Source organism: Aricia agestis, chromosome 21, assembly GCF_905147365.1.
Source record: "Aricia agestis chromosome 21, ilAriAges1.1, whole genome shotgun sequence".
Lineage (NCBI taxonomy): Eukaryota > Metazoa > Arthropoda > Insecta > Lepidoptera > Lycaenidae > Aricia > Aricia agestis.
The window spans coordinates 3632016-3649795 of NC_056426.1; the positions used below are offsets into that span (position 1 = coordinate 3632016).

Here is a 17780-nt window from a genome sequence, read left to right on the forward strand (position 1 = left end):
AGAGCCATATTTTAGCAGTCAAAATATGTATGAGAAGTATTTTTCTATTATGTTATATTTCAATGCATTCGATGAATGATTGAAATTGCTTTGTTCAGAGTGATTCAAATAATAAACTTGAATGGATAGGTGAGATGAAATATTGATTGAGATAAAAATACTTACGATATAAGTTTTTTTTTAATGAAATAAGGGGGCAAACGAGTAAACGGGTCACCTGATGGAAAGCAACTTCCGTCGCCCATGGACACTCGCAGCATCAGAAGAGCTGCAGGTGCGTTGCCGGCCTTTTAAGAGGGTAATAGGGGAGGGTAGGGAAGGGAAGGAAATAGGGGAAGGTAGGGAAGGGAAGGGAATAGGGGAGGGTAGGAAAGGGGGTAGGGGATTGGGCCTCCGGTAAACTCACTCACTCGGCGAAACACAGCGCAAGCGCTGTTTCACGCCGGTTTTCTGTGAGAACGTGGTATTTCTCCGATCGAGCCGGCCCATTCGTGCCGAAGCATGGCTCTCCCACGGATAAATAATATATAATAATAAGTGGCCCGTTTTATACAAACTAGTTGACGCCTGCAACTCCGTTACGCCAAAATTCGTTTATCGCAAGGGAACCGTACATTTTTCCGTACATCTCTAGTACCTCCATGAAATGAGTGTCTCTATGCAAAATTTCAGAAAAATCAGTTCAGCGGTTTGTTTCCTGGGACTCAGAGTATCTCTATGCAAATTTTCAGCAAAATCGGTTAGCAGTTTGGGCGTGAAAAGGTTCTTTGCATTTATAATATTACTAGCTGACCCGGCAAACATTGTTTTGCCATATATAATAATAATATCTATGGACGCTTCACACCACGTCAGTCTGGCCCCGTGCTAAGTACCTGAAGGACTTCTGTTACGGGTACCAGACAACAGAAATATATTTAATGATTTTATACTATACATATATTTAAGATTTTTATCATATGATACACATATTTAATACACACCCATGACCCAGGAACTTTGAAAACTTTTTGTTCCGTCGGCGGGATTCGAACCCGCGACCCCCGGCTTGAGCTACCGACAGCCTACCCACTGAGCCAAAGAGGTCGTCAAAATTAAATCATTTCTAGTATCAATATAAAAAAAAACAATTTTGAAAATCGGACCACAAACGGCTGAGTAATCGATCAACTCACAAAAAAATAAACACATCTGAATATTTTTATATATAAGTGCTCCTTTAACTAAATGACTTATGAGTTAACTAAGAAATTCTGAATTCTGAGCATAAGAAAACACTGTCAGTTAAGTAGAAAATTGGATTCCAAACGAGGAAAATTTAAAGAAAATATAACTGAAAATGTTTTCTTTAAGTATTCTACACGTGGAATAAGATTGAGTAGGTAACTTTCATTTAGATTTTAAAATGTCTGAATAAGGAAATGGTATTCTGATATTACGATATACGTGGGAGAGCCATGCTTCGGCACGAATGGGCCGGCTCACAGAAAACCGGCGTGAAACAGCGCTTGCGCTGTGTTTCGCCGAGTGAGTGAGTTTACCGGAGGCCCAATCCCCTAACCCCTAACCTATTCCCTTCCCTACCCTCAACTATCCCCTTCCCTTCCCTTCCCTTCCCTACCCTCCTCTATTACCCTATTTCCTCTTAAAAGGTCGGCAACGCACTTGCAGCTCTTCTGATGTTGCGAGTGTCCATGGGCGACGGAAGTTGCTTTCCATCAGGTGACCCGTTTGCTCGTTTGCCCCCTTATTTCATAAAAAAAAATATATTAATAGGTAAGTATTCTACATATTTTAACAACTCAATGGTATTCTTAGACGTATTTTTGTTAGTTTTGTAAAAATATTATCTTTAATAAAAACTGAATTCTTTTTAGATGAAGTAGCAATAAGATTATTTTTGGTCCTCAAAATTGGAACTGGAGAGCGAAAAATTTTTTCTTTTACACTTTTATGGGTTTTTCACTAAGTTTTTCCTTAGCCGTTCTTCGCTTTTATTATAACTTCCATTTTTGAGTATTTTTTTCTAAGTTTTAATTTTTTTTGGCATAGCATGCATCCAAAAAAATCTTTAAGAAGAAGCACAACTTGTCATTTCATAACATAAGAAATGTCATAATAATAAGAGTGAGATTATTTTTATAGAATTGCAACCAAAATGTGCGACATTTTGCCTGAAATATCTAAATTCTGCATGTGCCTGTCGTTAAGGCTTGGCATGCTTATTATAGCTGTGTTAGCTATTGTAAGTAGATTCAAAGATTCAAAGACTTTATTAGCATCCAAGTATAGTATACAATATACAAATTCAGCACCTTGTACAGGCGGTACATTCATACGCGCGGCTTATATGTGTGCGCCATAGTATCAATGCGTCGCCACGTACGGCGCACAACAAAATCTCGGCCAGTTTTACTAGGCTGGTACCGCCGAGATTTTGTTGTGTGCCGTACGTGGCGACGCATTAATACTATGGCGCACACATACAAGCCGCGCGCGGTACCTTTGTATGAAGATAACTTACTTCCCCTCCTTTTACTATGTACATACTTTCACTTTCAGCATTATACAGGGTGTATTAGTTTCGATGTATGTGACCCTTAGCGCTCTTACAGACGAACGGCATTTGTCGACGGCAGGACAAGTGTTCCTGTAGCCCTAGCACGGCCACCAGTAGAAATGCGAAAGTATAGACCAACTGTGGACATAAACTAAAGGTGCCAGGACTATAGTCTGTCATAAAGTGGCATTTTAATTGAATTTTTGGGAACGAAAAAAGATCGGCACGCTACCTTAAGTTTATCTCCACAGTTTGTCCATACTTTCGCATTTCTACTGATGGCCGTGCTAGGGCTACTGCCGCCGTCGACTGCCGACTGCCGTCGACAAGTGCCGTTCATCTGTAAGCACTCTGAAGACTTATAATTACAGTTCACTGTGAAAGTAGCGGCTCTGAAAAATTTACTTTTGGCTTCTAGGTTTCATTAGAGCGTCAATATTATGAATTTACGGATTTGCCCAAACAAATGCTAAAAAAACAACTTTTTCAGCGCTGCTTCTTTCACAGTAAACTCTATATAGGGTACCCCATACACACCCCAGTATTATCACTTTGTGTTAAATACATTGTGTATCAAAAATCAACCAATAATTTTGTCCTCGTCAAGCAGCCCGCAGACTACAATATTATGGTTATAGTGAACAGCTGATTACAGTATCAGAACGCACCTCAAGTGCGACTTCGATCCCGCAATTAGAACCGGCTAGACCTCCAGCTATTTTGATCCGGGCTACACCCGGTTATTGCCGGGTTACTACTGGGTGTATTTGGGTCAGCTATATTTAGATGTATCTTCGACCGGTGTTGGTTTTGAATAAAGTATGAAAGATAAATTGATAGAAATGCTTCGAAGGTATAATATTGCGGTCGCGGCGCAAGCGCTGTTTCACGCCGGTTTTCTGTGAGCCCGTGCTATTTCTCCGGTCGAGCCGGCCCAATCGTGCCGAAGCATGGCTCTCCCACGGTTAGGTCATAATTTGTGATTATTTCGTGATCTACAGAATAGATACGTGGGAGAGCCATGCTTCGGCATGAATGGGCCGGCTCGACCGGAGAAATACCACGTTCTCACAGAAAACCGGCGTGAAACAGCGCTTGCTTGGTGAGTAAGTGAATTTACCGGAGGCCCAATCCCCTACCCTATTCCCTTCCCTACCCTCCCCTACCCTATAACACTATTCCCTCTTCAAAGCCCAGCAACGCGCCTGCAGCTCTTCTGATGTTGCGAGTGTCCATGGGCGACGGAAGTTGCTTTCTATCACGTAATCTGCTTGCTCATTTGCCCCCTTATTCTATAAAAAACTAAAAAAAATACCTAGGTATCACGTAAAATCGGTGGTTCAACCGTGGCAGACTTTTAATATAGTTTCAGAAGAAAAGATGTCCTAAATCCTGATGTTATTAGAAGCCACATAATCGACTCTGATTTAGAAAGACATATTATTATACTCGTAGATGACGTAGAGCAGGGTTTCTCAAAGTGGGTATGCGAACCCCTAGGGGTTCGCCATTCGACGGCAGGGGGTTCGCGACAAGATTTACGTAATGGTGGCAACAGGAGGCATTGTTAGATAATAATTATTTCCGTTAATGAAACTCTTCAAGTTGATTTAAAAAAGATGTCTTTGATAGATTTTTGGGCAGCTAGACGCTAGACAGGCAGAGTATTCCAATATAATTAAGGGGTTCGCTCTCACCTGGATATTTAACAGGGGTTCGTGGAGCTTAAAGTTTGAGAAACCCTGACGTAGAGTATGGTGGACGTAGGCAACTTAGCAATGTTTTCTTTTTCTTTCTTCTGTACCAGGTGACTGGAGCAATAGGACTCAGCGTGATGCAGCAGAGATCTAACGTCAACTTAGACTTGGTGAAAAACGCTACGGATGTGACAGGTGAGGAAGGCTTCTTGGTAAATAACAAGACGTTGTGCTCCGCCCATGTAAATCCATACTGATAATAACTCTATTTGTCTGTTACCTCATCAGTCATCATGCCCAAAGCGCTGCAATTTGGTATGGAATAACAAGTCTTTCTGCTCCGCCCGCGTAAATCCATACTAATATTATAAAATAATATGCGAAAGTATGTAACCTCTCCAAACCGCTGTGCCGATTTTGCTGAATTTTGATAAGGACATGCTTTGAGTCCCGGGAAAGGGAAATCGATTCAGCACCTTACAGCAAAAGAGGTTCAGTGGTTTGGTCGTCAAGAGGTAACAGACAGACACCTTCGTATTTATAGTGATATTACTATGGATTATGGTCCTTATTTCTAGCACAGAACGTGATCAAGAAGGGCAGCACGCTGCTGACTTCCGTCATCAGCTTCATGATGGTACTGTTCATGATAGCAGGTATCTCGCTGCTCATTGGCAACCTTTGGGTGAGTGAGGCAACGCATATTGTATATTTTGTCTCGCTCGCACGTTTACGTTTTGATGCGAGTGTGAATGAGACGTCTTTACTTTGTCTGTTGAGAGTTTTAGGCTTTATACATTTTGAAGAATTTTGAGACTTAGCGAAAATAAAAGCTTTCTGCGGGTTCGAATCCCACCCAGTAGCAGCGCCCTGGGCGACCGCCCAGGGCGCCGGGTAAAAGGGGCGCTGAAGGCAAACAAAAGGGGTGCCAATTTTATTCAGCACTATCAGCACCCTGGGCGCCGAAGAAATCTCGCCCAGGGCGCTGGTAGTGCTAAAACCGTCCTTGATTCCACCGAGAGAAACTTTTCATTGATTCAGTAGGTATACTACGAAACTGTTTTGAGACTCATACTAATCGGACGAATGCTGCGTCCTGCTCTAACAACGTCATTTCACGTTTGTTAGAGTAGGACGCGGCATTCTCATCCGATTGTTGGAGTCACAAAACAGTTTCATGGTACAAGGCCAGTTTCGTGGATATGTACGTTTGTGTTTAATTTAATAACATTCTCAAATATACAGTGTATAGTAAACAAATATTCTAAATATTTTCATAGTCTGGTCAAGTTCTTTAACAACATTTCCAAGAATCTTACTGACAATATGCTGTGAAGCGTCCAGTGTCCACAGATATTATTTAAAATACAAATTACAAGTCTACCACTTTTAAATACACACGCGGGTAAAATAATATTATTATTGTGTTCCTAAAACCCTTTTAAACATTAAATACTGACATTTTCCACATTCATTTTATGCAAAGTTTAAAATATTCAATTAAATATTTATCAGTCCAAACTTGTAACAGATCCCCAACAATGTTAATATTCACGAAAACACATTTGTAAAGGAAATGTTTCAATTTACACAACAATATTATGTACATTCAACTTTTTCCAAGTAATCTGCGAAACGAGCGCCATTTCGAAGAAAGTTTTCAATTCGAATTTCGAACACTCAATTTGGAGGGATTTGCGGTTTTTTTTTTAAACTTTTAATAAAGTTAGGCAAAAACATGTGTATTCTGCCACGCTTCTTTTCAACTTTTATTGTCATTATTACGCACGAAAATGGATTGAAACAAATTATCCTGGATTAGACATTACGAATAATTTAAAATATCAGGTTGCTGCACACCTAAATTGTACAAAAAGCAGAAAAACATGGCAGTAATATTTAAATTTTAAAGCTAAAGTGTGAGCAGCACTTTGTATTACATCTACGTCTTTTTCTGAGTTTTGGAGTCCAAAATTACTATTGCTAGCAATTATTTGAAAGTTGAACAAGAAAGAATGCTATCGAATGTAGAATGTTACTTATCTATAATGCAATCAAGTTGTAATTTCAACGTTATAAAATTGAACTCCAAGTCATTAAGCCACTAGACACAACTCTCTATATGCCATAGGTATATATATACCTATAGCATAGATAACCTATCCTAACCTACCCTTTAAACCCAGGACAACGACGGCGCGATCCAGGGTTTCGTAGGCATAATGCTGCTGAATCTTCTCCTGGGTTTTATCTGTGTGGTGACGACGGCACTCCAGTGCATCACCCAGGACCAGTGCCTCCTTAGCGACTTCGACTGGCTGTCGGGAGCGGTCATCCTCATAGCTATCACGGGGATACTGTTTTGTGAGTTTACTTTTTAGCTGATTAAAATTTAAAGTAGAGTAAAATTAAGAGTGCTCACTTGAGAGGCGACAGTCTTTTTTTTTATGAAATAAGGGGGCAAACGAGCAAACGGGTCACCTGATGGAAATCAACTTCCGTCGCCCATGGACACTCGCAGCATCAGAAGAGCTGCAGGTGCGTTGCCGGCCTTTGAAGAGGGAATAGGGTAATAGGGGAGGGTAGGGATGGGAAGGGAAGGGAATAGGGGAGGGTAGGAAAGGGAATAGGGTAGGGGATTGGGCCTCCGGTAAACTCACTCACTCGGCGTGAAACAGCGCAAGCGCTGTTTCACGCCGGTTTTCTGTGAGAATGTGGTATTTCTCCGGTCGAACCGGCCCATTCGTGCCGAAGCATGGCTCTCCCACGTAGACAGTTGTCTTAAGACAGTTTGCAATCTATGCTAATATTATAACTGCGAAAGTGTGTCTGTTTGGCTGTGACCTGTTCACGCCTAAACCGCTAAACCAATTTTGATGAAATTTGATATAATAATAGCTCCCACACTGGTTTCGGTGACGGTGGCCGGTTTCATTGAAACCAGGCCAGCTACGCAGGAGTAATTTTATAGTGCCCAAGTGTGTGCGCAGTACACAAGAGCACTCTCTATTCCTTTACTCTCATAACCCAGTGGGACGGAAGACCGACACGACCGGCGAGAGATCAGGCGCAGGACCGACTTTTTACATGCCCATCCGCCGCATGGATCATCTTACTTGTCAGACAACCAGGTGATCAGCCTGCACTGTTCTAACCAAACTTGAAATTAACATGTTTCCAACGCGGGAATCGAACCCACGACCTTTGAGTCAAGAGCCGCGCTCTATACCACTAGACCACGGAGGCGGAAATTTGATATAGACATAGTTCGAGTCCCCGGAAAGGTAAAATAATACTTTTTAGCCCGAAAAATTTACGGTTTCCGTACAATATACGAATTTTGGTGCAACGAAATTGTAAAGTCATGTAGTACAAAATGTTTGTGTGTGCATCTTAGTGTCTAAACACACTAGGCTGAATTACGCCGGCGTAATTTCCGCCGCAAATGTCAAGCGCATACAAAACGCGACGTAATACTCGTAGTATGGCACCCCTCGTATTCGGCACGTATTTTGTATGCAATTTAAACGCGGCGTAAACGCGGCGGAATTTACGCCGGCGTAATTCAGCCTAGTGTGTTTAGACTCTTAATGTGTATTGTATAATAATTAAATCTGTCTTAAGACTGCCGAGTCTCAATTGTGTTTTAGCCATCAAAATATATTAGGTAAGTATGCCAGCATACTTCACTAAAAACATTTGTCATAACTTCCCACATTTTCCCATAATCCACGTATTTCCCGAAATATTTCCCGTAATTATATTTTTCCATATTTTCCCATAATCGGTATGCTTCCAGTGTGGGTGTACTTCACGTCGATAGCGAGCAGCTACTTGGCCGGCGCTTAACGCGTTAATTAGTGATTTCACCGTTCCTGGTTCAGTAAATAAAGTAAAAAAATTGCTGCTGCTCGGAATTATGCTGAATGGGATTAAAAATAAAGGTATTTTGACCTCAATTAGTTTTTTTTATTGTTACTCAAAAGTAACAAGACAATATTCTGATGTGACATTTTTTTATATGAAATAAGGGGGCAAACGAGCAAACGGGTCACCTGATGGAAAGCAACTTCCGTCGCCAATGGACACTCGCAGCATCAGAAGAGCTGCAGGTGCGTTTCCAGCCTTTTAAGAGGGAATAGGGTAATAGGGGAGGGTAGGGAAGGGAAAAGGGTAGGGAATTGGACTTGTAGTGTGCAATACGTCGGATTTTGGTCAGTATTATTAATGTAATATTCCTTATCGAATGAACAGTTTGACATAAGAATGGAGCTTTTTTCTGAATCTTAATAGAAAAAATATAAGAATATATTATTTATAGATGACGCCCGCGACTCCGTTGAACTCGTTTATCGCGCGGGAACCGTGCATTTTTCTAGGACGGAAAGTATCCTATGTCTTTTCCCGGGACTCAAGTACCTCTATGCCAAATTTCAGCAAAATTGGTTCAGCGGTTTGGGCGTGAAGAGGTAACAGACAGACAGACAGACGGACAGACAGACACACTTTCGCATTTATAATATTAGTATGGATATTACTATATATGCTAGTGCTGCCTCTATCGTGAAAACACAGTACTATGTCCTATAAAGTTAAGTTATTTTTAAATGTCTCTGAGTGTAACCGCAATCCAATGTATCTGCGACATTTATTATCTACCAACAGAATTACTTCAGAATATATTAGTTCGATTTATCTCGAGCGAAAGTTCTCAAGTGCCAAATAAACCTGCAATGTTGGGACTTGGGAGTGTTTATTTGGTCTTCGTTTTATTTTGCTTTTTTAACCGACTTCAAAAAAAGGAGGTTATCAATTCGATGCGTATGTATGTAATATTTCCAGAACTGCTCAGTTTTTGTATATGTTAATCTGAACAAATGTGCCAAATTTCAAAAGTGTTCGTATGTATGTTTTTATGTTTGTGCACGCATATCTCCGGAACTACAAGTCTGATTTAAGTGATTCTTTTTTTATTGTACCAGGTATTGTTCAACTTAGGCAATACTACAAGTTTCATCAAAATCGGTTCTGTAGTTTTTGAGATAGGCAATTTTAATTCTTAATTACGTACAATTTGAAGTCGGTTTTATCTTTTTAAGGTACTATTATAGTTGTATATGAATTATTACTTAACTTAATTAAAATGTGTAGATTTTGATTTTTGACATAAGCCCCTTACATTACCTGTTTAACTCTCCTGCATTTAATTACACGTAATATTTATTTATTATACTATACGAGTAGCTCTATTATACTATTATTATTGCCTTGTTTCGTTTCAATTTTACGAATAAATTATTGAACAATTACCATTTTATGAGCGTTAATCAGCTATGATTAAAGCATCTTAATTTAATTAATTTTCCCCAACCCCGCAGCGGATCCAACATTTTTCACCAAATACCCTATTATCACTTTTGTGCTCGCTTTTGAATATTAAGCTTCCGTGAATATTAAATGACCAATTTATATTTTTTTCACACCTTCATAGTTTAATTTTCCCCCTTTTTATATTTTACGGAACGGAAATTACCTTTGATGGAATATTTCGCAATTTAGAGTACTATTAAAAGAATGTTAAAAAGAACGGGTTGTTGTAGGGTGTCGGAAAAAGTGAAAACCCATGCAAAGGGGAGGGGGGATATCACTTCCTTTCCTACGCCGCGCCGGCAGTGTAGAGTACACCGTCTTACGAACTCAAAAATAACTCCTGATTCTCTTTTTATTCCTACAAAATGCACAATCCATACTTATACATATAATATCTACACTTAATATTATAAAGCGGAAGAGTTTGTTTGTTTGTTTGTTTGAACGCGCTAATCTCAGGAACTAGGTCGAAGGTCCGTTTTGAAAAATTCTTTCAATGTTAGATGGCCCATTTATCGAGGAAGGCTGGCTATATTTTATTACGCTATGACTAATAGGAGCGAAGAAATAGAGGAAAACGTGGAACAAAACCGGGGAAATCACTTGAAATTGCTTATTATCTTATGAACTACTGGAGCAATTTTTATGTTATTTGGCACACATGAAGAATAGACCACGTGAAGGGACATACCTAGGCGGAAAAATGTACGGTTTCCGTGAAATTTCTAAATTATGCGGGCGAAGCCGCGCGGAACATCTAGTAACATTATGAATGCGAAGTGTGTCTGTCTGTCTGTCCAAATTACTGTCTGTTACCTTTTCACACCACTTAACCAATTTTGATGAAAGGACAAAGGCGAAATATTATTTGATATTTTTTTAAGCGTCTAGAAATGTCATGTACACAAAAACAAATATTTTATTATTTTACATTTTACCAATATATTCTAGGGTTTAGTAAAAGCCACCAAAAAAAACAATTATTTTTTGTAAATCAATTGACTACATACTTATTACGAATTTCATATTTTCCCCTCAGCTACCGTCAATATTGCCATTTTATATTTTTTGCCAAAGCGGCGGCGCGCACCGCGCGGCGGTTCAGCCGGCGAACGGCATAAATAACATAATGTTTCATCCTACCGTTTAAGTTATGAACAGATCTACAATTATTTTAGTTAATTCAACACTTTTAATAAATAAATCGAGTTTATTTTTTCAAAGTAGTTAGGTAAAAAATAATGGATGAGGAAGTTCCTAAAATAACTAGCAACACCTGCCGCGTGCGTTGCCTCTCGTGTTTGATTGTGTTTTATTGTTTTTCCTTTAATTTCGACCCGGCATATTTTTTGGACTTTGATTCTGTGATATTCTGTGATTTGGCTTGTTATATGGACTCCGTTATCCCTTTTGTGTGACTCTGTGCATGCCTCCCGGACTTTGATACTTCTACGTGATTTTGTCTTTTGTGGGCTTCTAGCTAAAATGGATTCGCGCGGTCCAGCTCGTGATAGACTTACTAGAATCCTGTGTGTTAACTGTGGAATTTGTGTTAATACACTTCGCCGATACCCTGCCTTGGCACTAGATACTAAAGTCACTGCACCCACAAATAGTAAATAAAATATTTTATATGATCTCAACTTAATAGCTTGTTGCCAGGGCGCTGGTAGTGCTAAAATCGCCCCTGCCTCCAAGTAAGTACATAGTTGGCCATTTCTCTATTGATCTCTGACACTTTGTTACTCAGTCCTACGGGAATGTAGCTCGTGGGGAATTTTCAATAATATATTAATACAAAACAAACAATAAAATAATACCAATAATAATAAGTAAGTAATAAATACAAGTACCTACCAATGACACATAACCTAAAATATTTATGATTTTTATGATGTAATATCTAATAACCTAGGCCTTCTCGGGAATATTTATTTTTAGAAGTTAGTTGTAGGATGAGTTCCTAATCATTTAAGCATTTTTTTATTTATAGACGCCTCCACTTTATCTCAAATAAAATCATGTATGAGAGTTCGCCATTGTTCTTTATTATGGAAGTACTTTGAGTCTCGGGAAAGGTCGTGGGATACTTTTTATCCGGGAAAAAATGTACGGTCACCTTGTGGAGTTGCGGGCACCTAGGGCTAGTGCTATAAGTTTTCACTTCAACAACGTAACCCTCCTTTTGGAACAGTCGGGTAACATAAGAGACAATAGCTTAAACGCCAAATGCGACAATTTCTAGGTACATGACAAGTACAGACCAAGTTACTGCAGGTCGATACTGTTGGTTCCGATACTAGTGTCACCATGAAATACTGAAGTGGCGGGATTGTGAACTAACTTGAGAGTTGAGAGTCAGTCTGAGAGATCTCTCCAGCGGGGCTAAAATGGTCGCTTTGAAGAATCATGACGCGAATCATAATATGATTCATTTTTCTAAAATCGCAAAATGCAACCCTGCTTGCAATTCATTTCTGTATTTTTGTACTGATTTGACATTTGTAAGTTTGACAGTTTTGACAATTCATTTGCTGAATTAATTGAGAGGAATTGCTAAATGTGACCATTTTAGCCCCGCTGTTCACATTGCAATGTGACGAAGCGATGTTATCAGTTATGCATTATTGAAAGTTATTCAAAAACTAGCTGTCCCGGTAAACTTCGTGTCACTTTAAAACCTTCCCTGGACTTCTACGAATATTTTAAGACTAAAATTAGCCCAATCCGTTCAGCCGTTTTCGAGTTTTAGCGTTACTAACACAATTGAAAATCCATTTTTATATACAGTGTGTAACAAAAATAGGTGATAAAACTTAGGGTGTGTACGTGTTCCTTTCTGCCGCACACTGTAAAACTCTGGAACAAACTGTCACCGGCAGTATTTCCGGACCTATACGACCTGCAAACCTTCAAGAAAAGAGCGTTATTCCCTCTTAAAAGGCCGGCAACGCACCTGCAGCTCTTCTGATGTTGCTTTCCATCAGGCGACCCGTTTCCTCGTTTGCCCCCTAGTTCATTTAAAAAAAGAGAGAGTTCACTGTGAAAGTAGCAGCGCTGAAAGACGAAATTTTTTTTTCACTTTTGTATGGGCAAGGGCCCGAGCGCGCGAGCGTCACGAGTTTCCCCTTATAAAAGTGAAAAAAAATAATTGGTCTTTCAGCGCTGCTACTTTCACAGTGAACTCTGTACAAGGAACACGTACACACCCTAAAGTCACTTATTTTTGTTACATCCTGTATATAAACAAATCTAACAAAAATAAGTAAGTAAGTAAGTAAAATTATACAAGAACATAATTTACATAATATTGAGTTGCCAAACAGAGAGATCAAAAATTGTTTTTTTTTTAATTCAAATTTGTTTTCACTTCTCTTAACTTCACTAAAATTTCATTTTTAATAAGTCGAAACAAATAATTTATTTCAAAATATTACATAACTTTTTAATGTGTTAGATTTAGAACAGTAGTGTTTTCACTTCTCTTAACTTCACTAAAATTTCATTTTTAATAAGTCGAAACAAATAATTTATTTCAAAATATTACATAACTTTTTAATGTGTTAGATTTAGAACAGTAGTGTTATACTTCAAACTTATGCATTACAGTAATGTAGACTATGTCATTGATTGTCCTACTAACACAATCTATCTGTATGAATAAAAATAAATGATCTCTAAAACTCAAAAACGACTGAACCGATTTGGCTAATTTCAGTCCTGAAACATTCATGGAAATCCAAGAAAGGTTTGAATATTTAGAAGGAAATTGAAAAACTCACCGAGTCATCTAATTCACTAATATTTTTATCAGCTGCCTGCCTATAAGCCTGAAATTAAGGTATTTTATTTATTTTAAGACTTGTCTCAATAAACACGTACAGTATCGTCACCCTAGTGTCCGGTGAAATTTGCACCCGAGGCTACGGAAATGAACGCCGAGGCACCGCCAACACTGAGTGTATTAATTTATTATTGCCAGAGTATGGTAAATAAATATTATTGATATAAATTTATTGCTATAACGAGATCGAGCATATTTCTTTATTGTACCTTTATATTGCTCTGAGGAATTGTTCGAAATCATACCCCCTACAACTTTCCGCCATCGTTCCACGCGAACAATATACCATCCTCATTCTTGATGAATGGCAATGTTCCATTGTCAGTGCGTTTTTCGCGTAACTTTCTGCCACGCACTGTAAAACTCTGGAAGTTAGAACAAACTGTTACCAACACAGTTTCCGGACCAATACGACCTCGGACCTGCAAACCTTCAAGAAGAGGCGTATTCTTAAATGGCCGTCAACGCACGTGCTCTTCTGAAGTTACGTGTCCATGGGCGACGGCAGTTGCTTCCCTCTTAAAAGGCCGACGACGCACGTGTTCTTGTGATGTTACGGTCAGTTATGTCCACACTGTGCACTTTCATCTTCAATTTTCGTCATCACCTTTCATATTGGCGCATTCAATAATTGAATGCGTCAAGGAACGCAACGCCAATATTGTCATTTTTGAAGTTTTGGATACGGTCAGAGGGCATGCGTCGCGGGCATGCCTCACGTTCGCTGTTGACTGCGCTATAACGCATGCCCTTGACGAACATATAAAGGCACAGTGTGGACAAAGCTATTGGACGACTGCAGTAGCTTTCCATCAGACCCGTTTGCTCGTTTACCCTCTAATTTTATAAAAAAAATCAAGAATCTAACCCTGCCGGCGCCATTAACCCTGACAATGCCGTATTAAAAATTCCTCCATGACATGTGCGCGGTAATTCCCGAAGTGGGACCCGCCGTTTTACGTGTAATAGCGCCGTAAATATTTATGACCATTCTACATGACGCTGGACCCAATTGGGATAAACGGAATGCCACCTTATCTAACGAAGGGACTTGGAATTTGTAATCTAAAGTAAAGAGAAATCTAAAATAGTAGAAATAACTAGTAATTCTTCTTTTTTCTTTTGCAGTGGTATTTTTATATTATATTTTTTACCAACTTTATTATTATTTAGCGCAAGGGTCACCAATTAGTTTTGCTCGGGGTCCGTTTTAAGACATGAAATAACCTTCGCGGTCCACACATTAAAAAAAATTATTAAACAAAGTTAATTACAGAAATTACAAAGGTATTTATTTAGATATCAATGAGATGAGATAAGAATGAATCTCTCTGAAGTTTGGAGTGAAATATTGGTGCAAGCTATAGATATTGACATTACGAGTAAATCCTAGAGATGTTGAAGTTCTAAGATGAACTAAGATCGTCTTCGAAGTTCGAACATGCTTGGACCGCACCCAATGGGTCGGCGCGGCGGTCCGGATGCGGACCGCGGTCCGCCATTTGGTGACCCCTGATTTAGCGCAAGTAGATCTATATTTTACAAAAGTTCTAATTAAGTTAAGTGTTAAGTTCTAGCCATGCAGAGCTTAATTTTCACTTTGCTTTGGTCACTTTCAAATTTCAAATTTTCAAATTTTCAAATTTTTCAAATTTCAATTTTTTATTTGCAACCAAGTACATATATAAATCAACATACATTGACGAAATTTTTCAAATTTCAAATTTTTATTTGCAACCAAGTACATATATAAATCAACATACATTGACGAAATACTTTTTATGTTTTTAAGTGGAAACTTGTTATTAGCTCTTTGTTGTGTAATAATTTTAGTAATAGTTGTTTTTATTGTGATAAAATCAAACACTCCAGTTATAACAAATCACCTTTTATTTTCTCACTCCCAAATTCTTACAACACTCTAGTTATAGTTATTCAAACTGCACTAATAACTCCCAGTGACAGTTCTACCGTAATGTTCACTCTATGGCTGCTTTAAGAAGAATCCCCTTCCAAATCAAGAATCGACTATTTATTGATCTTTAACCGGAAACAATATTTTAAAATTTATTTTATTAAATACAGTTCCGGTACAACATAGTATTCCGTACAATACAGTACACCGGAAACACACCCACAAATTTTCATTTAATAATGAATTGGCATTCTCCTTAGTTAAATAATTTATCACAAATAAAAATATAATTATAGAAGCCTTAAAATTAATATTAAAGCGTAACAATAATAATTTATTAACAGTATAAAAATGTAAACTTAATATATTAATTTGACTTCCTATAAATTCATGAAATAAATTGTAATACTGATTAATCATAAAATGTAAATATAAAAATAATTTGATGTACTAATAATTGATTAAATAAATAATCTTGAATAACAATAATAAAATCACACTTCTCCAAACTAACATTAATTATTTAAAATATTCGAAAATCATTACATTATGTAGCTGTAAGTTTTTCTAAGATAATGAAATGAAATAAAATAAATAAATAATAATAATAATATTAATATGGATTTTATTATTCAGATAATATTATGTAAGGTCAATACACGTAGCATACCCTTTATAGGATATAAAGTCTCCTAGGATTCGCATTCTGTCTAAATTATTCATAATAGTACAAAAATAGTATGTAAGATAGTTTATAAAACGTCTTATATCTTTAAACAGTCCATAAATTACAAAAATGGTTCTCCTTTCTTTGAATAAAAAGGATTCCTGTCACGTGCGTAAGTATATAGATAAGGCCCTAAATATGAAAGAGATCCTATAAGCTATTCATTTCTTTAGAAAAACCAACAATCCATGTTATTTTAGAACAATTTTTCGAGTGAACGCGCCCTTATGAAGGTTCCTGCGTGGAACGGAAAAATCTACTTTATCCCAATGATCCAAGGTTTGCTTTGGCTTGATGATAGCGTTATTAAGTGTGCTTACATACAGGTGATCGATGTTTGAACAGCTCTTGATGGGGTGTGCGAAGACTGGATGTAAAGGCGAGTTCACATTGACAAAGATGATGGGTTGCACTCAAGGAGTGCCGGCAGAGATGAAAACTTGAACAAATGTACAAAAGTACTATCATTTATGTGGTCTAATACAACATTCACTTTGAAGCAATATGGATAGATAGATAGATAGATAGATAGAGCGATAGAGAAGGCGATGTTACTTTCACTCCTACGCCGCGCCGGTCAACTCTCCGTACGCATTACGAATTTTCCTTCAAATCAAATAAATAAATAAAACGTTTATTATACTATCATTAAATGTTACATATTTAACACAATTTTATATTAAAAAAAAACCTATTAATAAACCCATTCTACAGTTAAAACATGAATTAAAAACTATTATTAATTATTGTAAAGTACATTTATGTTATCTCTATACTATCTGGCAACACAGTGTTTCTGTCTGTGGTGTAAACTTATTTTCTATGTTAATAATTGGCCAAGTGAGAGTCGGACTCGCGCCCGAAGGGTTCCGTACCGTTATAAAGGAAAAATAGGCCAAAAATAGTGTTTTTGTATGGGAAAAAATAAAAATTACTACACTTAAATTTTTATTTTATATTAATATTATAATTAAATATTAAAGTACACATATAATAAAGGACTTTGTGAAAAATTCAAGTACTTACCTGTTGCCATTATTTATATGGAGCAAAACAGGCCGAAAAAATCAGTTTTGTTGTATGGGAGCCCTTAAATATTTATTTTATTTTATTTTCAGTATTTGTTGTTACAGCGGAAACAGAAATACATAATCTGTCCAAATTTCAGAAGTCTAGCTATAGCGGTTCTTGAGTCACAGCCTGGAGACAGACGGACAGACGGACAGACATCGAAGTCTTAGTAATAGGGTCCCGTTTTCACCCTTTGGGTACGGAACCCTAAAAAAGCGTTCTAATATCTTTGCTCGGATCCATGATAATGTAAAAAGGTGAAATGATGTTATGTTCAGGAAAATAATTAAGTCAAAGTATTTTAAAAGTTTTCATTATTTAATAAAATTAAAACCTGTCACTCCTGACGCAAGTTTAACATTTTTTTATCCATCCCATAAAGTGCACAACACAGCTAATGAAGTTTTTCACTTCAAAACCATGACGTGGTCACGCCTTAAGGCCCAGTAGTCCCTAAAATAAGCAGGTCGATGTCTGTCTGTACGAATATCGACGTTAAGGACATTAAAATAACATTCATATCAGCGCGCCTTGTACAGTGGCTGTTACGCGCTCGCCGCGTGCCTTGATAATAGGAAATAGGAGAAAAAACCTTT

At 37.8% G+C, this 17780-nt stretch overlaps 1 protein-coding gene across 1 annotated transcript; it reads left to right on the plus strand.

Annotated features, from left to right (window-relative positions):
- Window positions 1-2158: 2158 nt before the first annotated feature.
- LOC121737766 lies at window positions 2159-8216 on the plus strand. The gene is made up of 5 exons (XM_042129461.1): window positions 2159-2245; window positions 4368-4452; window positions 4836-4942; window positions 6444-6621; window positions 8057-8216. The coding sequence occupies exons 1-5, from the start codon at window positions 2159-2161 to the stop codon at window positions 8104-8106; spliced, it is 507 nt and encodes a 168-aa protein (XP_041985395.1). The 3' UTR covers window positions 8107-8216.
- The last annotated feature ends 9564 nt before the right edge of the window (window positions 8217-17780 follow it).

Coding starts and splice junctions, on each gene's coding strand:
- LOC121737766 (XM_042129461.1), top strand. CDS start 2,159: ATGTGCGACATTTTGCCTGAAATATCTAAATTCTGCATGTGCCTGTCG. Junction 4,453..4,835: donor AAACGCTACGGATGTGACAG/GTGAGGAAGGCT, acceptor CCTTATTTCTAG/CACAGAACGTGATCAAGAAG. Junction 4,943..6,443: donor TGCTCATTGGCAACCTTTGG/GTGAGTGAGGCA, acceptor CTTTAAACCCAG/GACAACGACGGCGCGATCCA.